The 27614-nt window shown below is 44.1% G+C and overlaps 1 protein-coding gene across 3 annotated transcripts in view; it reads left to right on the top strand.

Annotated features, from left to right (window-relative positions):
- LOC142250141 (dimethylaniline monooxygenase [N-oxide-forming] 2-like) overlaps nt 1-21691 on the top strand; it is a 62726-nt gene extending 41035 nt beyond the window's left edge. For all 3 annotated transcript variants that reach the window (XM_075322256.1, XM_075322258.1, XM_075322257.1), the window contains exons 6-9: nt 4869-5068; nt 9442-9797; nt 12750-12822; nt 17908-21691. In XM_075322256.1, coding sequence (XP_075178371.1) covers nt 4869-5068; nt 9442-9797; nt 12750-12822; nt 17908-18259 — 981 coding nt within the window. In that variant the 3' untranslated portion in view covers nt 18260-21691. The remainder of the gene's footprint in view (nt 1-4868; nt 5069-9441; nt 9798-12749; nt 12823-17907) is intronic.
- Nucleotides 21692-27614: the final 5923 nt, after the last annotated feature.

Here is a 27614-nt window from a genome sequence, read left to right as displayed (position 1 = left end):
AATGACCTCACCTCCTAGCTCCATTGACTTTAATGTAAGGAATTTTTTTGGAGAGTAACTGTAAGGCTTAAGACAAACGGCATGAAAATCGGAGCGAGTGGGAAGCGATAAAACATCGCATTCCACTCGGACTAATATTAGCCTATGTGCCAGCGCACATGAGCGATTATTTTCACGGCCCCAATCGGACCGAGAAAACAATCGCAGCATGATGCGATTGTTATGCGAGACTCTTTCTCTCGCACCCATTCAAGTGTATGGGGTGAGAGAAAAATCGCACTGCACTCGTGGTACACTGGTGTAACCCGAGTACAGGGCGAGAATGGCAATAGCCAGCTATGGAGAAAATAGGGAGATAATTCCTTCCCTCCCCTCCTCAGCACCGGCCCTCCCCTCGTCAATGTCAGCCCGTCCCCCGCAGCTGAGGTCCGCTCGCATGATCGTGATCATGATCGTCCGATCGCATGATAATATTTTGTTTGTTTTTTTGTTTTTGTTTGTTTATTTTTTTATCGGTGGGGGGGGCCCAATCAGACTTTTTGCTATGGGGCCCCATGATTTCTATGTACGCCCCTGTATACAGTGCTGGCCAAAAATATTGGCACCCCTTCAATTCTGTCAGAGAATACTCACTTTCTTCCTGAAAGTGATTGCAATCACAAATTCTTTGGTATTATTATCTTCATTTAATTAGTCTTCAATGAAAAAAAAAAAAAATTGTCATAAAGCCAAATTGGATATAATTCCACACCAAACATAAAAAAGGGGGTGGACAAAAGTATTGGCACTGTTTGAAAAATCATGTGATGCTTCTCTAATTTGTGTAATTAACAGCACCTGTAATTTACCTGTGGCACCTAACAGGTGTTGGCAATAACTAAATCACACTTGCAGCCAGTTGACATAGATTAAAGTTGACTCAACCACTGTCCTGTGTCCTTGTGTGTACCACATTGGTCTTCTTTCTTTTCTCCATGCTCAAAGAACTGTCTGAGGACTTGAGAATCCAAATTGTGAGGAAGCATGAGCAATCTCAAGGCTACAAGTCCATCTCCAAATACCTGAAAGTTCCTGTGTCTACGGTGCCAGTGTCATTAAGAAGTTTAAAGCCCATGGCACTGTGGCTAACCTCTCTAGATGTGGAAGGAAAAGAAAAATTGACGAGAGATTTCAACGCAAGATTGTCCGGATGGTGGATAAAGAACCTCGACTAACATCCAAACAAGTTCAAGCTGCCCTGCAGTCCGAGGGTACAACAGTGTCTACCCGTACTATCCGTTGGCATCTGAATGAAAAGGGACTGTATGGTAGGATACCCAGGAAGACCCCACTTCTTACCTCGAGACATAAAAAAGCCAGACTGGAGTTTGCCAAAACTTACCTGAGAAAGCCTAAAACGTTTTGGAAGAATGTTCTCTGGTCAGATGAGACAAAAGTAGAGCTTTTTGGGAAAAGCCATCAACATAGAGTTTACAGGGAAAAACAGAGGCATTCAAAGAAAAGAACACGGTCCCTACAGTCAAACATGGTGGAGGTTCCCTGATGTTTTGGGGTTGCTTTGCTGCCTCTGGCATTGGACTGCTTGACCGTGTACATGGCATTATGAAGTCTGAAGACTACCAACAAATGTTGCAGCATAATGTGGGGCCCAGTGTGAGAAAGCTGGGTCTCCCTCAGAGGTCATGGGTCTTCCAGCAGGACAATGACCCAAAACACACTTCAAAAAGCACTAGAAAATGGTTTGAGAGAAAGCACTGGAGACTACTAAAGTGGCCAGCAATGAGTCCAGACCGGAATCCCATAGAACACCTGTGGAGAGATCTCAAAATGGCAGTTTGGAGAAGGCACCCTTCAAATCTCAGGGACCTGGAGCAGTTTGCCAAAGAAGAATGGTCTAAAATTCCTGCAGAGCATTGTAAGAAACTCATTGATGGTTACCGGAAGCGGTTGTTCGCAGTTATTTTGGCTAAAGGTTGTGCAACCAAGTATTAGGGGTACTTTGCACGTTGTGATATCGCTACTGCGATATCGTCATGGTCAAATCAAAAGTGATGCACATCCGACGCCAGTAACGTTGTCGCAACGTGTACAGCCTAGATGCGCCGATTTACGATTGCAAAAGCGTCGTAAATCGGCGATCTGTGTAGTGTCGGTCATTTCCATAATTTCGGGATGACCGATGTTAGGAGGCTGTTCTTCGTTCCTGCGGCAGCACACATCGCGCACATGTGTGTGAAGCCGCAGGAGCGAGCAACATCTCCTACCTGCATCCTGCGGCTCACGCCGGCTATGCGGAAGGAAGGAGGTTGGCAGGATGTTTGCTCATCTCCGCCCCTCCGCTTCTATTGGCCGCCTACCGTGTAACGTCGCTGTGATGCCGCATGACCCGCCCCCTTAGGAAGGAGGCTGGTCGCCAGCCAGAGCGACGTCGCAGGGCAGGTAAGTCCATGTCAAGCTGCCGTAGCGATAATGTTCGCTACGGCAGCTACCACAAAATATCGCATGTGCAATGGGGGCGGGTACTATCGCGCTCGGCATTGCTAGCATCGGCTAGCGATGTCGCAGTGTGCAAAGGGCTAATGGTGCCAATACTTTTGTCTGGCCCATTTTTGGAGTTTTGTGTGAAATGATCAATGATTTGATTTTTTGTTTCATTCTCTTTTGTGTTTTTTTCATTGCAAGCAAAATAAATGAAAATAATAATACCAAAGAATTTGTGATTGCAATCATTTTCAAGAAGAAACTGAGTATTATCTGACAGAATTGCAGGGGTGCCAATACTTTTAACCAGCACTGTATATATATATATATATATATATATATATATATACATATATATATATATAAAATGTGTATATGTATGAGATTATATGTGTGTGTGTGGCGCCCTGAACAAGCCAGGTCATCACAGAACAACACCAACACACCCCACACCCCGGTTAGGCACACCATAGCCAAACACAAAACCCTTGTTGCCTTCCTCCAGGGGCTGATGTCCACACCAGGGGGTGGGCCAGGCGGTTGGTCCCGCCCACCGAGGAGTTCACAGTCCTGGAGGTGGGAAAAAGGGGGCAGTTAGTGAGTAGTTAGTGGAGAGAGTTTGAAGTTGAAGGACTGAAGTGGCAAGAGAGCAACTGTCTGACGGCGTCCGGGTGTGTGGCCCGGACGGTACAGCAAGGTTGGCAGACGGTGGTGACCGTCTGCAGGAGAGGCCGATTGGAGTGAACCGTAAGGACCGTGGACGGGCGGTGGCCCGGCGGTACCGGACCAGTGAACAAAGAGAAGCCAGCACCATCCGGCAGGGCTTACGGACCCCGACAAGGCTAGGAGTCGCCGTGGAATTTGTCAAATCCGTTAGCGAAGGGAACCTCCTGGGTTTCTCAGCAGTCAAGTCCCGATAGAAGGCGACAGCTCAAACCGTGAAGGGAAACACAGTCACCGCCAAGGCTAAAGTTCCCAGAGCCTGCGGGCAAAAGGGGCTCCTTCAGCACCCATCCAAGCTGTGGAGCGGGTTACCGGTGGGAACCCATTGGAACCATACACACTACACAGGTGCAGGGAAAGGCAGTCAACATCAACCTGCCGGGAGGAGAAACACCGCAGCCGTCTGTGGGAGCCGTCCATCCAGCCGTTTGTTTTACCGGAGACTGTGTATTCGTTACTGGCTGAGTGAGTACCACCGTGCCGTGCGGCACAGCGCTGCCCCCGCGACCCTGCACCTCACCAGGCCCCGTAGCCCGCCTGCCAAACATCCCTACCCCCTCACAGGGCCCCGGGACAATCAATCCCCCTACCCACGGAGGGAAGAACCAAATCCAAGCTGCTCCCTGTCATCGCTACCGGGATCCCCGTCCAGAGCAGCGGTGGTGTCCCCAATATCACCACAACCGTGGGTGGCGTCACGGACAATATCCCTAAACCGAACCACCCCCCCCCCTTTCACTCATGGGCGAGGAACGCCGCTCGAGTCCCCGGGATCCGGCCCACCGCTCAAGCCACCACCGAGCAGCAGCAGCAGCAGCCGGACCCGAACAGTGGGAGAGCGCAGCGTCCCCTCCTCCGCCCGCGACATGTGTATGTACTGTGTATGCATACAGTATATACAAATGTCTGTGTGTATATACAGTATGTGTGTGTGTGTATATATACTGCATCTAGCTATCTATCTGTGTATATATATACACACACACACACACACACACACACACACACATCTGCAGTTTTGATGTGTCTCTCAAGCCAGAAGACAGTTCACTACCTCTCATTGTGACAGCAAGTGACCACTCTTGCTATTCAGTGGGTACTGTTTGACTGCAGTGGTCATGTCACATTCTCCACCATAAAAGAAAGCAAGGAGACTGACTGGCATGGTACAGGTAGAACATGAGCCTTTTTTTTGTTTTTGTTTTGACTCCACTTAAGAAATGGCTTGAGGAACATGATAAGCAGATCTTTAAAGGGCTTGTCCAGGTGTGGTATAAAGTCTGCAGTCACAATGTTGCCAGTGCTGTGAGTGGGCAGTCATGTCATCGCAAGTATGTAATTGCATAGTCAGAGTCCTGGCCACATTCCGAATGCCCCTTTCTTTATTTTTTGTATTCTATTTTTTTACACTTTGGTATTTTCCTTCCCTTTTTCCAAGAGCCATGTTTTTTTTTTCTCTGGACATAACCATGTGAGGGATTTTTTTTCTTTGTAATGACACCATGTGTTCTACCATATGCATGTAAGTTTTTTTAAGATGAATGGGACAGTTGCAACACTTTTTGTAAAAAAAAACCCATCTACTGCTAATTTGCAATGTGTACACATTATCAATAACAGAAAGCTCATTATTACATTCTATGTATGATTTGCTTTTATTATAGGTATTTCTTAGCACAAGGAGGGGATCCTGGCTTATGAGTCGAGTATTTGATCAAGGTTATCCTTGGGACATTTGCTTTGACACCCGATTTCAGAACTGGCTGAGGAACACCCTTCCAACGTCTTTCATTATTTGGCTGACAGAAAAAAAAATGAATGAGTGGTTTAACCATGCAAACTATGGTCTTCAGCCTCAAGACAGGTAATTTCTTAAAACTAAGCTTTATTTTATTTATTTTAGACAAATTACATGGGAATTTTGCTCTAATCTAGTTCTAATGCTTTAGTTACACATTTTCTATTGCAAATTATTTTATTATGATAAATGCTGTGAGCGAGGTGCTGAATTCAAGTAAAGTGCGGAATTTAAGATAAGTGCATAGTTTCAACACAATTACATAGTTTGACACAAGAACATAGTTTGAATTTATCCTTATACGTTTCCCATTGGGTTTCTTTCGTTTTTTTCTCTTTGTTTTTCTACTTTACTGTTGATCCCCATTTGATAGGTGCTCCATGGACAATGCTACCAGGTGTGTATCTTGTCAGATGTATGCATGCCTTGAGCAGCCGTTCGAGGGTGAATATGTCTGCACTCGATGCAAGCATGTTGCGTATTTGGAAGCCAAGGTAACTGATCTAAATAAGCAGCTTGCAACACTAAGGGGCATTGCAAACCTGGAGAGGAGTTTAGAGCTCACTGAGCTTCCTCTGGCTGGGGCCAGTGATATGGAGGAGGGTGGAAGTGGGGAAGATCAGGACCCAGAGGTAGGTAGCTGGGTAACAGTTAGAAGAAGAGGTAGGGGGAAAAGTGTCAGGGAGCCTAGTCCTGACCTGGCACAACCTAGTAAATATGCCTGTTTGGCTGATATTAGGAATGAAGGGCCTGGACTAGGGTCACTACAGCAGGACGTTGCTCCTAGCAACCAGGAAAACAACTGCTGTAGGAAGGAGGGAAATAGGAGTGCAGCAAAGCCCAGACAGATGTTGGTGGTAGGGGACTCTATAATTAGGCGGACAGACAGGGTCATCTGTCGCCGAGACCGTGAATGCCGAACAGTGTGTTGTCTGCCGGGTGCTCGGGTTCGGCATATTGTGGATCGGATAGACAGATTGCTGGGTGGGGCTGGGGAAAACCCAGCGGTCATGGTGCACATTGGTACTAATGACAAAGTTAGAGGCAGGTGGAAGGTCCTTAAAAATGATTACAGGGAACTAGGAGAGAAGCTGAAGTCCAGGACCTCCAAGGTGGTGTTTTCAGAAATACTACCGGTGCCACGAGCGTCACTAGAAAGACAGCGGGAGCTTAGGGAGATAAATATGTGGCTTAGAAATTGGTGCAGGAAGGAAGGGTTCGGGTTCATGGAGAACTGGGCCGACTTCTCAGTCGGCTACAGGCTCTACGGTAGGGACGGGCTGCACCTCAATGGGGAAGGTGCAGCTGTGCTGGGGGAGAAAATGGTCAGACGGATGGAGGAGCTTTTAAACTAGGATCGGGGGGGAGGGAGAGTAGTGGAGCAAATAAGGGGATAGATAGAGCAGATAGAGACAGGGAGACGGTAGGGGTCAATGAAGGATTAGGGGGGGATGGGACATACAAGGAACGTAGGGAGGCTAGGAGAAATAAAAGGTGTTAATAGGATTAAATGTCTACTGGCAAATGCAAGAAGTCTTGCAAACAAAATGAATGAATTGGAGACTCTTATGTCAACCATGGATTATGATGTGGTGGGCATTACGGAAACCTGGCTGGATGAAAGCTATGACTGGGTGACAAACATACAGGGTTATAGTACATTTAGGAAGGACAGGAAAGGCCAAAAAGGTGGTGGGGTGTGTATATTTATCAAATCTAACCTAAAACCTGTGTTGTATGATGACATTGAGGGGAACAGCAACAATGTAGAGTCAGTATGGGTAAATGTACATGGGGAGGGGAATAATGGAAAAATGCTAATTGGAGTTTGCTATAAGCCTCCTAACATACTTGAACAAATAGAGGGTGAAATGCTGGAACAAATTGAAAAGGCAGCTAATAATAATAATCGGGTTCTTATTATGGGGGATTTCAACTATCCAGACATACAGTGGGACATAGAATCTTCTGGTTCTGCTAAAAGCTGTAAGTTCTTATCTACCATTCAAGACCATTTCCTCTCTCAGATGGTAGATGAACCGACCAGGGGAGATAATTTGCTAGATCTGGTCCTGTCAAATAGACCGGATACAATTTCAAATCTACAGGTCCGGGAGCACTTGGGCACCAGCGATCATAATATGGTAAGCTTCGACATAATATTCAATAGAACATTTCAAAGGGGGAATGCTAAAACCTGGAATTTTAGGAAAGCTGATTTCAACAAATTAAGGGAAGAGCTTAAATGTGTAGATTGGGACAGAGTCATGGTAACTGGGGATACCGAACATAAATGGGGTAAGTTTAAGGATATACTGCTAGAGTCCTGTAAAAAACTTATACCCTCTGGTAATAAAATGTCCAGGAATAAAAAGAAACCACTATGGATAAATAAGACTGTACAAAGTATAATAAAACAAAAACAAAGGGCGTTTAACATCTTAAAGGCTGAGAATACAGAAATAGCATTGCAGGAGTATAAAGATATCAATAGGCAATGCAAAAAAGAAATCAAACAAGCAAAACTAGCTACTGAAACAAAAATCGCCAATGACATTAAAATAAATCCCAAAATCTTTTATAAATACATTAATGCCAAAAGGAAAACAAAGGATAGTATGGGACCCTTAAAATATAATAACAAGTTAGTTATAGAGGACAAACAAAAGACTGAGATATTAAATAGGCATTTCTCATCTGTATTCACCAAGGAACTGACTGTACCAGGGATCATTCAACAAGTGAAAAATCAAAGTCCACCACCCGATATAATTAATTTAACACAAGATGAAGTACTCCTACGTCTGAGTAAATTAAACATTGACAAATCCCCAGGGCCAGATGGCATTCATCCACGAATATTGAGGGAATTGAGCTCCGTAATCGACAGACCGCTGTATCTCATCTTTTTAGACTCACTTGTAACAGGGTTGGTGCCTCAGGATTGGAGGATTGCTGATGTGGTACCGATATTTAAGAAAGGTAAGAGGGTAGATCCAGGCAACTACCGTCCAGTAAGCCTGACATCAGTAGTATGCAAAGTTTTTGAGGGCATTTTAAGGGATGACATGCAAAAATATATTGCAGAAAATAATATGATAACTGACAAACAGCATGGATTCATGAAAGATAAGTCGTGTCTAACCAACCTGTTGGGGTTCTATGAGGGGGTAAGTGCAAACCTGGATATTGGTAATGCAGCTGATGTGATTTATTTGGACTTTGCAAAGGCATTTGATACTGTACCACATAATAGCCTTATACTAAAGCTCCAGAAGCAAGGACTAGGGGACACAATATGCAACTGGGTAAGGAATTGGCTAAAAGATAGGAAACAAAGAGTAGTCATAAATGCTACATTCTCTAAATGGGCTATAGTCAGCAGTGGGGTGCCGCAGGGATCTGTGCTAGGACCAATTCTTTTTACTCTCTATATTAATGACCTTGTGGATGGGATTGATAGTACAGTGTCAGTCTTTGCCGATGACACCAAACTATGTAGGATATTAAAAACTGACCTGGATAGTACAATATTACAAAAAGATCTGGATAAGATGTCAGAATGGGCAGATACTTGGCAAATGAGATTTAATGTTGATAAATGTAAAGTAATGCACCTAGGACGGAGTAATCCTATAGTTGCGTATACATTAAATGGAAGTAAACTCGGGACTACAGAACAGGAGAAGGACTTGGGTATTCTCATTACAAATAAGCTGAGCAGCAGCACTCAATGTCAGGCAGCAGCTGCTAAAGCAAACAAGATTCTAGGGTGTATAAAAAGAGAGATTAGATCCCGTGATCCCAACGTATTGTTACCCATCTATAAATCACTTGTAAGGCCACATCTGGAATACGGGATCCAGTTTTGGGCTCCACATTTTAAAAAGGACATTCAGAAGTTAGAGTCAGTTCAAAGGCGGGCAACTAGACTATTACAAGGAATGGAAGGCCTCCCATATGGATGGCAGATTGAAAAAGTTAGATATGTTTAGCTTAGAAAAAAGACGTCTCAGAGGAGATCTCATTTATATGTATAAATACATGTGTGGTCAATATAAAGGACTGGCACATAACTTATTTCTTCCGAAAACAATACTAAGGACCAGGGGGCACTCACTGCGAGTGGAAGAAAAGCGATTCCGACACCTAAATAGGAAAGGGTTCTTTACAGTTAGAGCGGTCAGACTGTGGAATGCCCTACCACAAGAGGTAGTAATGGCAGATACTATAACAGCTTTTAAAAAAGGGCTGGATGATTTCCTCAGTACACAAAACATTGTTGGTTATAAATGACTTAGTGACTAAATGTAGAACTGGTGGAGGAAGGTTGAACTAGATGGACCTAGGTCTTTTTTCAACCTAAGTAACTATGTAACTATGTAACTATGTAATGCTGTTATTTTTATTGACTAATATTTTGCCCATTCTTGTTCTAGTGCCCAATTTAAAGAGCCTTTGTTCAATGACGAACTTCCAAGTCGCATCACTTGTGGATATGTGGTAGTAAAACCAAATGTTACAGAGTTTACGGAAACATCGGTGAAGTTTGATGATGGAACTACCGAGGACAACATTGATGCTGTCATTTTTGCTACAGGATATCGCTTCTCTTTCCCTTTTTTGGATGAATCCATTATTAAGGTTGAAGACAATAAAACAAAATTATTTAGAAACATCTTTCCAGTAAACTTGGAAAAGCCCACACTAGGTGTAATAGGGCTTGTTCAGCCTCTTGGTCCTATTATGTGTGCTTCAGAAATGCAAGCTCGTTGGATGACTAGAGTTTTCAAAGGTAAAACAACAGGGTAATAATTAGGAGCATATAATTTCAATTGTTTCAGTGTGAAAAAAATCTCATGAGTAGAGATGGGCGAATATTTTGAAATTTCAGTTTACCAACTTTATCAACTTTCAACAAGCTTTAAAGGGATTGTCCACTACTTGGACAACCCTTTCTCATTTCCCATGTTTTCCCCTGTTAAAATAAAAACGCTTATACTCATCTCCTGTACTGACATCTTTCCAGTGGTATCGGCATTCATGTTCCCGGGGCTCACATGAGACTCTGAGCTCTCAGCGGACTGTATATAATTCATTTTAAGTTTTTTTTGTAATACAAAAATAGTCCTAATAATGTCTAATCAATAGAAATTAGCAAATTAGGCAAAATTTGAATTTGTCTGTGTGTTTTTTCCCCAAGCACTTTGATTAGTGGAGATATTATTCTCCACAAATTTGATGTATCTTCTTACAATATACAATTAAATAAGATCCAGCACTCAACTTGTAGGATGTTACGTCACCACCGAAGTCTGCTCCATCGACTTCTACTCCGATCGCCAGGCGATGCCGTGGATATTGCTTGTGATGGGAGAGGAGTCGATACCAGCGGCGTCGGTGGGCGCAGGCTCCGTTCATCCACTGGTCTGGGTTTCTTGGGGATCTGCAGTACCACTGGCTGACTGTAGGTGGCGAGTGTCTCCCAGCTGAAGTACCATCATTCAGCTACAGCCTATGGGAAGACACCACACCCTTTTTAATGCCCCTCCTGTCTGCTGACCTCTGCCAGAGATAGTTCTAAAAATTCTGGCTCCTGTTCCATCCTGTGATTTCGTGTGCTGATTACCGCTTGTTTCCTGACTACCCTCCTGCCTGCTGTTTTTGAACCTCGCTGTCCAATCCGGTTTTGACCTCTGTTTGTTTCTGATTACGTCCTTGCCTGCCGATTCTGTCCCTGTTCCGCAGTTCCTGGTTTGACCCTGCCTAACGACTACTCTCTCAGACTGCAGCCTTCCACAGGTAGTGATCTACAGGGCTCTGTGTAATTCCAAATCCGTGCATAGGGGTTAAAGGGTTTCAGGGTTTTGGGGGTCCTGCTTGGTGAGTGGCTTCCCTCTATCCTGTCCATTACAGCCCATCTGAGTCTGTGGATCCAAGCAGGCATTACAGTAGAATTGCAAAAAAAAAATTTATTGACCGGTGTAGCATTCTATGTGACAATCAATATAACGTTTCGGTCATATGTGACCTTCTTCAAAATATTTCACACTGTAAACATGATAAACAAAATTCACATCATTTTGTAGAAAATTTTTTCACTTGTTAAACGCATGCATAAAGAAAACAGATCTCATCAGAGTAGAAGACATCAAGAAATATATACCACTATATATGGTCTTATGTTCCCTTTTTATTTAGTCAATTCCTTTTTTGATGTCTTGATCAATTTTTTGTTTATCATGTTCACAGTGTGAAATATTTTGAAGAAGGTCACATATGACCGAAACATTATATTGATTGTCACGCAGAATATTACGCCTGTCAATAAAATGTATTTTGCATTTCTACAAGTTTGAGTGCCGGATCATATTTAATTGTTTACGGAGTTGGACCCTATCCGAGCACCAACAAAGTTTAAAAGGAGTGCCGTATTTTGTAACCAAAATCTTCTTACAATATGTCATGTGGTCTCTTCAGACCCTAGAATATAATAAATATAATATGTAAGAAATAAGAAACTCCTTATACTGATCTTAACACTTACCTTTATGGCACCTCCACCCCTCACCACTACTTGTCTATTCTTCAGATCAGTGGTGGCATCAGTGAAGTCCTTGGGCCTCTGATGCTAGGCCGAAGCTTACCAGGTTTTTTTATAGAGGGTCCTGCGCAAAGTTTGCTCCACAGGCGGTGATGTCATATGCCTCCGCATGAGCAGTGACCTTTGCAGATGCGTGTGTGAATCCTCCCAGCTCTAGCAAACCTGGAAGTCTCAGCAGTGGTGTAATCCCTAGGGATCGGTCACTCAGCCGAGGCTGATCTGAAGGATCAGACAGGTGGCATGGACAAGCGGAGGGGCCGGGGAGATGAAAATAAGGGTTTTGTATTTTAACAATTTGATGGCATTTAATGGGTCACAAGAATGGCTACCAGTGGTACCTGTTTTGTTGAACATGTGCCAAAGGAAATTGCATAAAATCCACATTATACAAAAAGCGGATTTTTGTAAAATTGAAGTAGAATTCAATTACACTCAAATATATTCACTCATCTCTAAAAATCAACCTCAACATAAAAGGCAAATAGTAAACAGATAGTAGCTGTTGTTCAATGTTGTGCTGTACAATTTGTTCAGGATTTTGTGGCCTTCACTTCTTCTCTGTGTTGCTGAGCTGTGAACTGTAATGTTCTCTTACCATCTAGATTCACCCACAAAAACGGCTGCTGCATTTTCCCCCTTGGCTTTTATAGAGGCTATGATCGTCCCTGCTTTTTGGTTGTGCTATAATATGTGATTTGATAAGTTTTTCTTGCCCAAGGTGATGTGAGCCTTCTCAAGCTGATGCACAAGTCTGCTATATTTAAAATGGAAGTGGGCATTTTAGGCAAATTGTTCAAATGCACTGATACAAGGGATTTCATATAAATCGCTGCAAATATGGTTCTTATTCAATTGATTCGCTGAGTGATCTCAACTCAGGAGTGAAGATGGCGGCTGGAACTTTGCATTGAACTGCAGAGTTTCTTGTGAATTTCTTTTTCATTTTTGCAATACTACTTAATTCCTGGAAAAGTCAGTGTTTAGCATGATATCATGATGAAAAGACATTGTCAAACCAATTAGCTAGATAATATCAGGTATACTGTATCAGTATAGGCTACAAAAAGTAACATTTAGAAAAAAAAAATTAGTATGACTTCAATAAGCCAACTAGTAATAATAAAATTGTGTTTGGTTTTTCAGGTTTGTGTACATTACCCACTCCGGATTATGTCATGAAGGACATTGAAAAAAAAAGAAAAATAGCCATAAGCAGGTACTTATGCATACCTCCGCGAATTGAATGTAATGGAGTTGCAATACTGGGCACAGCTGGCTCTGTGACCCTGGCGGTATCTTTAATTAAAGGAAGGATGAAAATGATGGGAGTTGTAGTTAATATTAAGTAATGTTTGTGACGCCACCTGTAGTTTTTTTGTGGCTATGGGGCCGCCGCTGCTGGACAGGACTCCCGGAGCCGGTGTTGTGGCAGCTGAGGTGTTTCTGTTCCCCAGAGGTGGAGCTAGTACCCCGGGGCGACTGTTAGAAAAGTCTCTGATGAAAATAGATGGGGTGCAGGAAGAAGCAGACGATTCTGGGCTTTGCAGTCAAGATGTTTTACTCAAAGTATGTTCCAAAACTGCAGCTGACCAATTTCCCTGTGGTGTGCCAGGATTCACTGTTGTGGGCCTCCGCCGATCCCAAATAGGTCAACGGTCAGTACCGGTGCATCCCTCAATGTGTCTTTCCTGGCCGTCTCTTTAGCGCTGACTATCACTGGACTGTCCTGCGCCTTCGCCACCGAGTGCTGTCTAAAGGGTGGCTGATCGTGGTCCTTTTGAAGCCTCCCTTGCAGAGGATGGGTGGCAGGTTGTGGCCTTGATTGCCTACAGCAATCACCCGGGCCGTCGGATTGCTAAAAGAAGTGTCTCTCTTCCTTTTGCCTGGGGACCGTCCCCATTATTGCAGCCAGATTCCTCCACCCCGGTGATTTTGGTGGAACAAGCCCACGGAGGCCTCTTACACATCTGTGGCACTCTGGAACTCCTTCTCTCGGTGTCATCTGGATCTAGGAGGACCCCAGGGTCTTCACCATGAACCACAGCCTCTTAGTTCTTCTGACTCAACTCCTGTCCAGTCCTGACTGACTGGACTCCTGTCAACTGTCACTTCTCTCTGACTGAAAAGCTCCCTCTCACCAGACCTGGCTGGTTCTAACAGGTTCTCCAACTACCCCACTGACTCCTCCCACACTCCCTCTGCTAGGCTCCACCCCTCTAGGATAGTGAATAGGACTTAAGGCTCCATAACCAGGTATACTGGACGCTGCTTCTCAGCATTAATGGAGTACCTGCCTTAAACCCTGACCCGGTATGTGTCCTAACAATTGGTGTGTGCAGGTTTTGTCTGTGAACCGGTAGATGACCCCCTTCTTACCCAGGATGGGATACCACACCTCTGGCTGAGGTGCAATACCTCTGTGGCGACAGAAGCCTCAGGGGCACCACACTACATTTGCTAAACATCTCTACTATTTTCAAAAATTCATAGCAGTTTTGCAATACCATTTTTCATGTATGTCATTTTTTCCAGATAGCTAAATGTATTTTTCATTGTTCATAGTATCCCTATAGCAGTAATGCTTTCACATTTTTCATGTTTATATTTTTATAGTGGTTAGTGTGCAGCTTATCTGTATTATAGCCATGTATTTTTAAGCTAGTACCTAATTCACACATATAGGTGTTCTAGTTAGTCTTTTTTCTGGTTAACTGTGTCTGGAGCAACTCCAGTGTTCGGGCCTCCATCGATCATACACTCATGGGCCCAGGTAGTAGAAGTGGAGATGACGGCAGTCACCCAATCGTGGAAAAATCTTCTTTATTATCTCATAGCAAGCAATAAAAATCTCATGGGCAGAGTACAGGCAAACAACAGCAGGCTATGGTCATTTTGTGTCTACTGACACCTCTATACGGCTGTGAGTGCACATTTCATACTTAGTTTATAAGTTTTATTGTAGCTCTTGAGTGTTGTTTTTTTTTATGTAACAAACTTCAAGTAGTTTAACCCAGTCTTAATGAGTAGTAAGGAGGACATTTGGAATTCTTCATTGTGTGCACCTGAATATGAGACACAAATGGATATTGCTCAATATTGCAGTGACCAACCTTATAGATTTTCCTCTACAAAGTAGGTTATAGCTAGGTACCATTTTTAGCTTCTTATAGGACTGTAAAGAGAAAATGTAACTTTTCACACTCAAAAATACATCTTAGGCCACCTTCACACGTCTGCTTAAATGCACGTATGGCGCGTTCCATTTTGACCTTCCGCCTGGCCATCAGTGTGTACATATGGGCCATCCGTGTGTCATCCATGTGCCACATACCGGACAAAAAGCATGACATGGAAGTTAATTTTTTTATGTGTTAAAGATATGCAAATATTGATAGCTGCAAAATATATTAGCTAAATTAATAAAATAATTGAAATGATGGAGGGTCGCCCCATTTTTGATAATCAGTGAAAGGTAAAGCAGACTGCTACAGGCTGATAGTATCAGGCTGGGAAGGTCCATGGTTATTGGGCACTTCCCAGCCTACTTTGAACCAGCTGGGAATTTTTTTTTCTTTTGAAAAAAAAAAGGGTGACCGGGTGACTTGATCTCTGTGTTTGTAGGTTTTTTTTTCAGATATCCTTTTTAGACTGCAATGGATTCAATGGAGTATAGCGGAGTTGCATGTTTTTTTTTGTTATAAAACAAGGGAAGGTTTCGGGGAGTATTTATTGAAATACATGTTTTAGTGTGTGTATGTGTCTTTGTAATTTATTTTTCGATTACTGGGTTAACAATATGGGTGTCTGATTGACGCCTCTCCATTACTAACACCAGGGCTTGATGCCAGCTGACATAAACTCCCAAGAGCAAATGAGAAAAACCAAGGCAAAGCACCAGCATTGGTGCATCTAATGTGACATGCCACTTCTGGTGTGCCTTAGGGCTGGTATTTTTAAGCTGGGAGGGGCCAATAACCATAGACCTTCCCAGCCAGATAATATGAATTCTCAGCTGTCGGCTTTATCTTGGCTGGTTATCAAAAATATGGGGGGTAGGGGGGAGGACCCTACAACATTATTTTTCAATTATTTATTTGGCTAATAGCTGTAAAATCTCTCTATTAATCATCTTTACAGATCTTTAGGCTATGTGCCCACGGGAGCTTGTACCTGCGGATATATCCGTAGGTATGTCCGCAGGTTTCCCGCAGCAACTCCCCGGAATCTGCAGCAATTCATAGCTGCGGGATTCCAGCAAAATAGCTGCGGAAAACCTGCGGACATTCATGCGACTTACCTGCGGAGTCATGGCCTCTATCTCCATAGTGGAGAGGCGGGATTTCCGTAGGTAAATCCGCATGAATAAATGGCATGCACTTACGTGCGGCTTGAGGACATCCGCAGCATATTCATCAGTCGCACATACCACAGCATGGACACAGACACTCACTATGTCCCATAGGGTAACATGGGGAGTGTCTGTACTTGCTAAAACGTGCGGCTTTATTTGGAAAATCCAGATAAATACGCAGGTTTTCTGCAGCAAAATCCGAAGGTACAAGCTGCCGTGGGTACATAGCCTTAAACACATTAAAAAAACCTTTACATTTCTTGAATGCATTTAAAGGGAACCAGTCGGCAGATTTGGGGCCTATAAGCTGCTGCCACCACCAGTGGGCTCTTATATACAGCATTCTAACATGGTGTATATAAGAGTCCAGGCCGCTGTGTAGAACGTAAAAATCACTTTATAATACTTACCTAAACGGTCGCTGTGGTGGAGTTGGGTCATGGGTGTCTCCATTCTTTGGGTGCGGCGCCTCCTCTTTTGCCCATCTTCGTCCTCCTTCTGAAGCCTGTGTGCATGACGCATCCTACGTCAAACACACTCCTTGATCCCGTGCAAGCACACTATGATACTTTGATCTGCCATGCTCAGGACAGATCAAAGTGCACCTATGTGCCAAAGTGCGAGAATGGTGACGCCCATAAGACCCAACTCAATCGCAGTGACAGTTTAGGTAAGTATTATAAAGTGATTATTATGTTCTACACAGCGGCCTGCGCTCTTATATACAGCATTCTAACATGCTGTATATGAGTCCACTGGTGGTGGCCGCAGCTTATAGTCACCAATTCTGGTGACAGGTTCCCTTTAATTGTGGTTCATGTCACACAACAGCACTATGATGTCATCCATGTGCTGTACATGTTTTTCATGGACCCATAGACTTCTATTGCCTTTTGTCATCTGTGCTGACACTGAAAAACCAACATGTGGATCACATGGTCATATAGTCCGTGTGAAAATATGGAGGTTTGAAACCCTACAGATTTTAATGAGCACGTGAGTGAACGTGTCTCCAGTACATGTAAAACCGATATCACATGTCCTGGAAACACGGACATATGAAGGGGGCCTTAAAGGGTGTGCTCACCATTAGACAAATCCTTATTAGTGGCTATGATGTATTGACTAAAGCAAATTGTATTTTATATATTACACATACACAGACTCAGATCCTGGAAAAATGCCATGCTTCTCATACAATAAACAATAATTACGGGAGCATTTGTATCTTATTCCAAAGAGAAATCTAGACAGCACGTCGGGGTCATAGATACAGGGTTGTCCAATAGTGTAAAACCTATTTAAAAAGTGCTGACAATTTAGACATTCATTGCATATCTAGAGGTTTTATTATAAATGTCTGGTGGATGTGGGACCCGCTTTCTCACTAAAAAGTGATCTGTCCATTTATTTATGAACTCAGACAACTCTATATTAACTAAAGAGATGGGATGAAACTTAAAGGAATGAGATTCAGATTAGACCTTAGGAAAAACTTTCTGACAGTGAGGGCAGTCAGGGAGTGGAACAGGCTATCATGGGAGGTGATGAGGGCAGTCAGGGAGTGGAACAGGCAGCCACGGGAGGTAGTGAGCTCTCCATCAATGGAAATCTTCAAGCGGAAACTGAATAAACATAGAGCTGGGATGATTTAGGAAAGCCTGCACTCACAGGGGGTTGGACCCGATGGCCCTTGAGGTCCCTTGCAACTCTACCATTCTATGATTCTATGATTTTTAAAGATCAGTGCTGGCTCTCGCCTCTGGATAAAATCAAGTATTAACTGAGAACATAGCGGACAATCAACTACCCATATTCCCAATCAATTACATTATTACCCCAGCTTAATTTGTTATAAAACAAACCGTGTTGTATTCACTGTTTAAATGTAGCACAAATATAAATAATAAAATTGCAGAATATTCATACATCATTATCTATATTATACAGGTTTGGTCCAAGAAGGGAAACCACTCTTCAGGTGGATTACATCGAATATTTGGATGAACTGACGACAGACATTGGCTGCAAACCAAATATTTTGGGTCTTTTCGTGACTGACCCAATTCTTGCACTTACTCTCTTATTTGGACCCTGCACACCAGCACAGTTTCGCTTGACAGGTCCAGGAAAATGGTCAATGGCGAGGAAGCAAATAATGACCACATGGGACCGGATTTTAAAACCAACTAAAACCCGTGTTGTAAAAAAGACAGAAAAAGGCTTATTGTCAGTGATATTTCGGCTTTGGGGATTTTGTGCACTAGTTGTTCTATTAGCTTTCCTTATGTACAAGAACTGATAAAGATGACTTAAAAGTTGAGATAGAGGTTTAGGTGGCCATATATTTCAGAAAACAGCATCTAAATTACATGAGGTTTATACTAACGTTTTACCACAAAAAGTGGTAATAGTATTAGAAATATACATACAATACATGTGGTTGTACCTAAAACTTTACCAACCCCCATAAATATATTGTACTTTTGCCACATAATACAATTGAACGTTACTTAACCAAAGAAAACAATATATTATGTGTACAGGATATATACTGTATACTGTATATACTGTATATATATATATATATATATATATATATATATATATATTAGACACACATTATATATACACAAATTTTAATAATTGACGAAATCTTATTAGACCTATTTGATATCTAATAAAATAAAGTGATAGAGACCGATGAAATACTGTAATAGCAGACATAGCTATGGCCTTAAGAGAGTTAATGATATATACTGAATAGTGCTTACCTATTGTCATATTCTCTATAGTTAGGTGAGTCTGAGATAAGGAATTATTCTCATGCTATTAAATTGCCTTAGTTAGTTTGACAGCATGAAAATAAGAAAGTTTGCAATTGACTTGCTTTTGCTATCTGCTTTCATTCTCCTGTTGTGAGTGCTTTTATCATGCATAGTGTACAGCTTGTTTACAAACAGCAGTGCCTGGCTAAGTATGCCCAGCAGGCCAGAGTCACACTTACGAGTGACTTGGCGAGTCTCGCATCAGCATCACCCGAAACAGCCACACAATCTCTCTGGACAGGAACGTCTCAGCTGCATAGAAATACATTTCATGGTAAAAAGACTCAGTTTAACCACATTTGCAGGTTACTTTCAGATTAATAGCATTCTAAAGCTGGGTGGCTACCACACTTAAAACTCAAATGCAGGGAGAAAATTTACTTTATTCTTCCCAGCAGCCTCCAGCTATCAGTCATAGTGTTGTGGCTTCAGTCTTCACTCAATATATAGTGCATGTAGGCTGTAGCTACTGGAACTGTGACCCTTTGCTATTCAAACGTTCATCATAATTGTCACGCTCCCGGTGTCCCAGCAGCGCTCCTTACCTACTGAGCCGGTTTCACCATCCAGGCACCGCTCCGTACCCACTGATCCGGTCGCACCTGCATTGCACCGCTCCGTGCTCACTGATCCAGTCTCGCCAGCGCACCACCGCTCCTTCCTCACTGGTCCTGTTCACGCGTCCACCGGTCATGCCTGCCGCTCCCGCTCATGCTCCCCTGAGTCCTGTTCCAGGTTTCAGGAGTCTCACTCTGACTGATGCCTCTGTATAGGACTGGGCCGCGCCCACTCACCTGGTCTTATAGGCCCAGCACTGCTGCAACAGGAAATGACCTGAGGCTGTGCTGGGTATATAAGACTGGCCTTTTCATGTGGGCGGAGCCTGATCATTGCTTGTGTTTCTTTGCTTTGTCTTGTGAGCTAGGTGCTCAGGTCCTTTTGTTCCGGTTTCCTGTATTACTGCCTTAAAGTACGCTGTGACCTGGTCCTGTCTTTGCTTCCTGATACCTGCACCTGTTCCTGTACTGTCCTATGGGACTCCATGACCCTAGTGACCTGGTTCTTCCCGTTCCTGCCACGCTAGTGCTCCAGCTACCGTGTACCTTGCCCTCCAGGTGGGGTGCTCGGTCCAGTGGATCTACCTCCTGGGCCTACCAGTCCTCCCCGGCCCTCACAATAATGCACAATTTCACTAGCTTCGGAGGTGGAAATGGGTTCCCTTACCCCTTGGGAAACTCTGTGGCTGCACAAGTTGCGCCACTGTCTGCCAAATGTCTGTCACTGATATGTAGGTTAATAGCATTTTTTTATATGACAGGTTCCCTTTAACTCCTAAGATCCCAGTCAACTCTCTCCTGCCCATTGATTTCTATACAGCATTTAGCTGCTCATTTCCCTTCCTCTCAGCTCCTGACTGATCTTTTCTTATCTTATCGTTACTGCAGGATCACAAACCATCCCTGCTTGTTTCCCCAGCTAACAGAGCAGTTTTCCAAATCATAACTCCCTCCTGAGCAGAGTACTCCTTCAAATACACTATGTGTAAAAATAGTGATAGCAGTGTAGATAGACTTCAGAACAAACAGTTAAACCATTAATGTCTTGTAGCTGGATGAAGCAACTCACCAGAATTATCACTCAAGTAGGAGCACAACCAGGAAGTAAGGAGATTGCACAGCTCTGAGCTGCTCAAGAGAACTCATGAATACCTCTTTAATTAAAGAAAAGAATAGCCAACAATTATTATATAGCTAATATGATTAATTTTCTGTTAATTTCTAGAAACCCAGCTGATCCTAAGCATGGCTTCTTTACTACACAGTAGCACTCCTGTCCACCCCCTGTGTAAGGAAATGCAACACAGCTCCATTTATGTGAGTAAGGGGTACTTTACACGCTACGATATCGGTACCGATATCGCTAGCGAGCGTACCCGCCCCCACCGGTTGTGCCTACCGCACAACTTCGCTAACACCTGTCACACGGACTTACCTGCCTAACGACGTCGCTGTTGCCTGTGAACCGCCTTCTTTCTAAGGGGGCGGTTCGTGTGGCGTCACAGCGACGTCACACGGCAGCCGTCCAATAGCAGAGGAGGGGCGGAGATGAGTGGCTGGAACATGCCGCCCACCTCCTTCCTTCCTCATTGCCGGTGGACGGAGGTAAGGAGATGTTCGTCGCTCCTGCGGTGTCACACATAGCGATGTGTGATGCTGCAAGAACGACGAACAACATCGCTACTCACCAGACAACGATATTTGGTGTTTTGACGACCTCTCCAACACCAACGATTTTTACCACTTTTGCGATCGTTGAAGGTCGCTCGTACGTGTCACACACTGTGATGTCGCTAACGACACCGGATGTGCATCACAAACACCGTGACCCCGACGATAAATCGTTAGCGATGTCGCAGCGTGTAAAGTACCCCTAAGGCCTGGACTACAGTTTCCTACACATCAGGAGTCCAGAAGTACAACTGTGCAAGTAAAAATGTTGAGGGGCTATAGTGGTAACTCATTGCTGTAGACCCTTGCTTTTAAGTATTATTAGTAGAGATCTATGCAGTTGGATCATCAATCATCACCAATCAAGAACAGATAACATTCTATCTATATGCAATCAGTTGTACTGCACATATGGTTAGACCCATTTTAGAACTGAGCAGTCTATACAGTTCTTTGATTTCTCTTTTCTAATTTTAAAACTGCTATAATATGTTTTGCTTAAAGATTTATGTCGTATTTATCACCTGGCCTTTTTTAATTCTCCATTGTATATTGTGTAGTTTTCCTTTTCTAGAAAAAAATATTACTTATATGGTGTAAATAAATGAAGAAAACCAATACATAAATTGTTAATTGGTTGGTTTAATATAACTAGTAAGTTAATGCTTACATATCTTTGCATTGAATTTTGATAAGAAGTTGCAGCAGTAAGTTTTGAACACAGGTACTGTATATTAAACTAAATGTCTACTCACCATGGTAAATTTAATACTACTCATGAACATAGAACTCAAGCAGTGGGAGGTCCAAAGTATACATCTCATAGGGGACGCTGAGACGCACTTTTCCTCCCAAAAATTTGGGAGGAAAATGATTGGTGTATCTTAAAATCGGAATGTAGCTTACCGGGTGGTGGTGAAGACGGGTCAAAGGAGGCAGGGGTAATGCTATTCGGTGCACTGCTGGCGCTGCTCTGTGCAGCACTGTTCTGTGCGTCTGGTGGTGCGGCTCTGCTCTGTGTGAGGCTACTTTGCTCTATGTGGGGCTGCTCTGTGCGGCGGGCAGTCATTCTGAAGATGTCGGCGGTCAAGGCTTCAAATAATGGCACCTAGAGTCAGCACGTGGGCAGATGGAGCTCTCAGCTCAAGCTCTCATCTGAACACGGGCCGAATCCGGTCGCCATTATTTGAAACCCTCACCGCTGACCACCGACATCTTCAGAATGGCTGGTGCCTCACTGCCCTCCCACACAGAGCAGAGCCGCGCCACATAGAGCAGGCCGCACAGAGCAGAGCCATGTCACCAGCCCCGTACAGAGAGGAGCCATGTCACCAGCCACACACAGAGCAGAGCCAAGACAACAGCCCCGGAAAAAATCAGCGCCCGCAGTGAGTATCTGGGCCTCCCTCTTTACCAGTTGCAGCATCGCAGTACTCCAGTACCTTTCCTGCCTCCTGTGACCCCACTCCACTGCTGCCCCCTCCCCCTGGAAAGACACCACTGGATTATAAAACGGACCACATATATTTTTTTTTATCTTTTTTTCTACAAATTTGGGGTGCGTCTTATAATCCGGTGCGTCTTATAAAACGAAAAATATGGTACATCTCACAGGAGACACTGGGGCTGCAGTATTTACATCACATAGGGACATGGGGTTAGAGCATATACACTGACATGAAAAAAAGATAATGTTTTGAACTTATGAATTTCAGGCTCCGTATCTCACCATCCACTACAACTTCGAACGCGAGACTTCCAGCTTTGGCAGTGTTAGGAAAATGAAGAGTTAAAAGTCCGAAGTATAAACATTTTAAATACATTTTAAGATACATATCAGGAAAAAAAATGTAGCCTGCATCGTTGAATTAGTTCAAACTTATGAATATCTGCAAACTTTTTACTTAGATAACAGATAAGCAGAGAAACGTGACAACAAAAAGGTAAAATGTTTTGAACTTTTGAATTTCAGGCTCCATATCTCACCATCCACAACAGCTTCGAACTTGACACTTCCATCATTTTATAGACAGACCATCTTGGCTATCTCCTACATAAATTAGACTTGCAATTATTTAGCATATGATTAGCTATCAGATTCTTGACAGGTCACTGCTTTGCTCCTGGTAGTGGAAAAATATTGTTCTTTCTGTTTACTGCAAGTTACAACCTGTTCTCACATTCCCTAATAGTTCAGTGTGTTCCTAGGCAGTGGTTTATCCATGTGGGCTGGCAGGGCATGTGCCCTTGGCGTAGCTGTTAGGGGGGCGCCGTCGGGCCAACTGATGTCATGGTCCAAGATGTCTCCCAGGTGGCTGTGTTTTGTACTCCCTGTAATGGGAACTGGCTGTCAAGCTGACAACCAAACGGCTGGTCCTGACCTGCAGGACCACGAGTCTCCTCCACATAGTACTCATCCTGGGTAAAGATAGGTTAATCGCTGGTGATCCTCACATTCACAACCACACACAGTCTGGTGCCTTCTCACCAGGGGATGGCCTAGGGTAGATAGGGTGTGGCCATCACGAAGCATGGGACTTTCCCTGTCACTGGGACAGCCACCTGGGGGGCGGGCACCACTTGGGGAACAGGGTAGGAGCATCTTTACACATAGTCAGTTAGCCCCAGGCACAGCATGGGGTGAGACACACCTGGAACCTCGGTCCAAACTTCTTTTACCTCAGACTTCTGGAAGCGCCATAGAACCCGTGGCTTGGAGCAGGTAGCTCAGCCCAGGTTCTCTACAGCTACACGGGATTCCAAGGTCTGCGGTGAGTACAGGAAACACCCACGACCCGTTCCATATTCCACATACACCAGGATTGGAGGGACCCCGACCAGAAAGGACTCACAGTGGGAACACCGGTGGTGACCTCAAATTGCTTGGGATCGGCTGGTACCCATCACAGCGGTGTCCAGTACAGAAGCGGCAACCGGGTTACCTGTAGTAAGTGGCCAGGGATTTGCCGCCACTGCGGGTGATGTCCTCTGGGGCTGGTAGTGTCTCAGCAAGGATGGTTCTGCCCCCCCACAGGTGGAGCGGGCCCCGGGGAGGATGATGAAGGACTGTAACGGCCGTTGGCGCCGAAGCGCGGGGTGATGGTGCCGGCAATAAGAGGCTGAGTCAGCTGCTGTGGTTCCAGGTCTTTTTCCTCACAGTTCAAGTGCTGTCCTCAGGGCACTGGTCTCTGCTTTCATGGGCCTTAGCTGATCCTGGATCCTTTGGAGGTCAGAACTGGTACAGTAGTTTGTAGGCCCTTCCTTCTTGCTCTTTTAAGGATGGATCCCCATGGCCTGAAGCTACTTGGGGACTCCAGTTCTTGTAGTGTTAGCTCCCGTTCCAGATGCAGGTGATGCGGATCCGTAGTGGGGACCTGACCTAGATAACGACTCTGGACCCAATGTGCCACTGTGTTCCGGGATCTTGTGGTGGCCAGAGGGACATACAATCCCCCTGTCCTGCAGATTCTGGTGATACAATGTAAAGTCTGTTCCACCCTAGAGCTCTGCACCCTGCACTGCGCCGGTCCTGAGGGAGCAATGAAGCTCTCCCCTCAGTGACCATATTGTCTCCTTTGTCCCACAGGACCTACCGAAAAACCCGTCCGCTCCTCTCCTCTCCTGCTGGATATCTTTTATTAAAATAATAGTAGAATATTACAACAAAATATCAAACAGAATAAAAACATATATACACTCCAGCAATAACTCGCCCGGCAATTAAAAAGAACACACCCAACCACAGCTCCACTGTGACACTATATGACAATATATACAAGTATTTACATATCTCATCTCCTGCTGGAGAACCCTTTACGGCTGTGTCAGCTCCTCACTCCCCCATGTGGCTGCTCCTCCCCCCGGTTCCCTGTCACTAGTCGGTGGCAGCCCCCTATGTTTGGTGACTACTTTAAAACCCAAACTTAGCCTGGTCCCCAATGGGGAACCTGACTGTATGCATGAGTTTGTGTATTGTGGAACCGGTACCGATCTCCTTAAGTGACGTGCAGTACCCTGTGGTTATTGAAGCCTAAGGGGCGCCACACATTTTGATGAGCTGCAGAGATGGTACTCTGGGGCCATTTCCTCTACTTGCAGAATGACAAATTGAAGCATTGACTACACTATTCCGCTGAAATGGTCTCATTTGGTATCTTGCAATATGACATAAGTGGTAGATTTTTTAGAACCTATAATTTGCAAGATGCAGCCTCCATGAATTGGACGAATTTTTACAGCACATCCCACAGATGCTAGTACAAATTGAGATTTTTGGAAGTAAAAAAGATAAATTTGAGGATTGTGACAATTTTAAAATAAATTTACGCTATGTGTCCAAACATTGGTTGTGATATGAATTAGAGTATTTTATATGTTTCGAACCATCTAAAAATTAAATGTATTAAATGAACCCCTTAACAACCTAGGAAGTATATATACACATCTTAGGTCTCCCTTTCTCTGATGTGGGCTCACGGGGCAAGCCCAAGTTTCCCCAGCACATGTCGGCTGATCTGATCAGGCGCGGGTGGACCGCATGTGTTGACACGGTTTTCCAGCCTCTAAACATGTGGGGATTTCCTGCCAATCATAGTAATGCCAAAGCCATGTTGACTGCTCTCATTTCCGAGATTGGTCAGCTGCATTGCATCATTGGGTCTTATATGAGACATGATGCTCGGAACACTGCAGTTCAGAGAGAGTTGATGTAGGAGGGACAGCTAAGATTAAAGCAGGCATATAGGCAGGGTTTTACACTTGCACATCTATCATATGGTACTAAAGGGTGTTTTTAGCCTTATTTAATAAATCATTTAAAAACAGTGTGGGGTTCCCAATATTTTTGATAATCAGCCAGGGTAATACTGACAGCTGCGGGCTGGTATTATCAGGCTGGGAAGGTTCATGGTTATTGGACCCTTCCCAGCCGAAAAATAGCAGCCTGCAGCCCCCTAGAATTGGCATGTCCATTAGCTGTTCCAATTCTGGTGCTTCGTCCCAACTCTTCCCGATTGCCCTGGTGCATTGGAAATTTGAGCAATATTTTTTGAGGTTGATGTCAGCTGTGAATTGTCAGCTTACATCAATCCCAGGGGTTAATAATGGAGAGGTGTCTATCAGACACCTCCCATTACTAATCCAGTAAGTTTAAAGTAAACAAAACACATACACAAAAACAAATTGTATCCCTAATTTATTGAAAATAAAAAATAAAATACAAAAACACACACAAAAATCCAATGTAATCCATTTTGTAGAGAACAAGACTCCTTAGGTTGCTCCCGGTCAGCGCCAGACCTGGAATTTCTCATGTGCAGTGACCTCCATGACGTCTCTGCGTAAAAAATTTCTGCCAAACATGGTAGTGCCATGGCCATATTGGTACTAGCATTACTGTTATTGGCCGGCCGCATCATCAGGTCTATTTAAATACATGGGCTCAATATACTCAGCACGCTCTACCCTGGACACAGTGTAGAGAGAGCTCCTTGAGAGCGAATAGTGTATTAGTTTAGTATTAAAGGTATATAGGCAGTAATTATTGCCTTACAGTCATTGCTGCTGCAACGTAAAACCAAAAGTCCTTTTCAGTCCTACATCTATTTCTATTCTAATCCCTATAAATACTGATATTAGCTGCATACATAATTTAATATGCATAATGCATGCAGTAGGGTCAAGGAAGTGGACGTGTTGCTGATGGTGCACGCAGAGGCAGAGGTCATGGTTTATATGAAACTGTGCCTGCTACAGAAGCACAACAAACATGCTCTTCCATGAGACCTATCTTCCGGTTACATTTTGCAAGGGGAAGTGGGACACCACTGTTTAAGCCAGAACTGTCGGAAGAGGTGGTCAATTGGACGGTAAATAATGCTTTCAGTCTGTTTCCTAGCACCACCCTGTCTTCTATATGGTCCAGTCTCACTAGCCAAGAGTCTAGGCCACATAATTCTTAACCTGATCCACCGTCCTACCACTATGTTGAGTCCTAGAAGACAAGGAGTCCCATAAAGAGACTCTCCGAGGAGCTCTTTTCATTTACATGTATTGATTCTGTTCTCCTACTCTGCAAATTTCAATAGAGACATGAGGAAATCGGGTGCATTGAGGCCGAAATATTTGGGCAGCCAGGGTCAGAAGAAGACAATGATGGGGAATGGTAGTTACTGTCTCAAGAGGTGGATGATAATAAGACAGAGTTGCTAACAAGTCATGTTGTTAAGTCAGTCAGGAGGAATACCAGAATGTGGAAGTGGAAGACTAGTGTGACGCCCTGGACCCCAGGGGTCACAGTACACTAACACCACACACACACACCCCTTCCCCTGGTTAGGTGACACCAGTCAAACAAAATCCTTGTTGCCTCCCTCCAGACTTGATGTTCACACCAAGTGGGGCGGAGCCAGGCAGTTGACCCCACCCACCGAGGAGTTCACAGGCCTGGAGGTTGGAAAAAGTAGTTAGTTGAGTTCAGGAGTGGAGTGGAGAAGTTGAGAGTGGAAGTGAGAGGAGTAAAGACTGTGTGTGTCTGGGTTGGAGCCCAGGCACGATCAGCAAGGTTGGCAGACGGTGGTGGCCGTCTGCAGGAGTTGGTGGA

Source organism: Anomaloglossus baeobatrachus, chromosome 8, assembly GCF_048569485.1.
Source record: "Anomaloglossus baeobatrachus isolate aAnoBae1 chromosome 8, aAnoBae1.hap1, whole genome shotgun sequence".
In the NCBI taxonomy this organism is placed as follows: domain Eukaryota; kingdom Metazoa; phylum Chordata; class Amphibia; order Anura; family Aromobatidae; genus Anomaloglossus; species Anomaloglossus baeobatrachus.
This window is presented reverse-complemented; position numbering and strand designations above follow the sequence as displayed.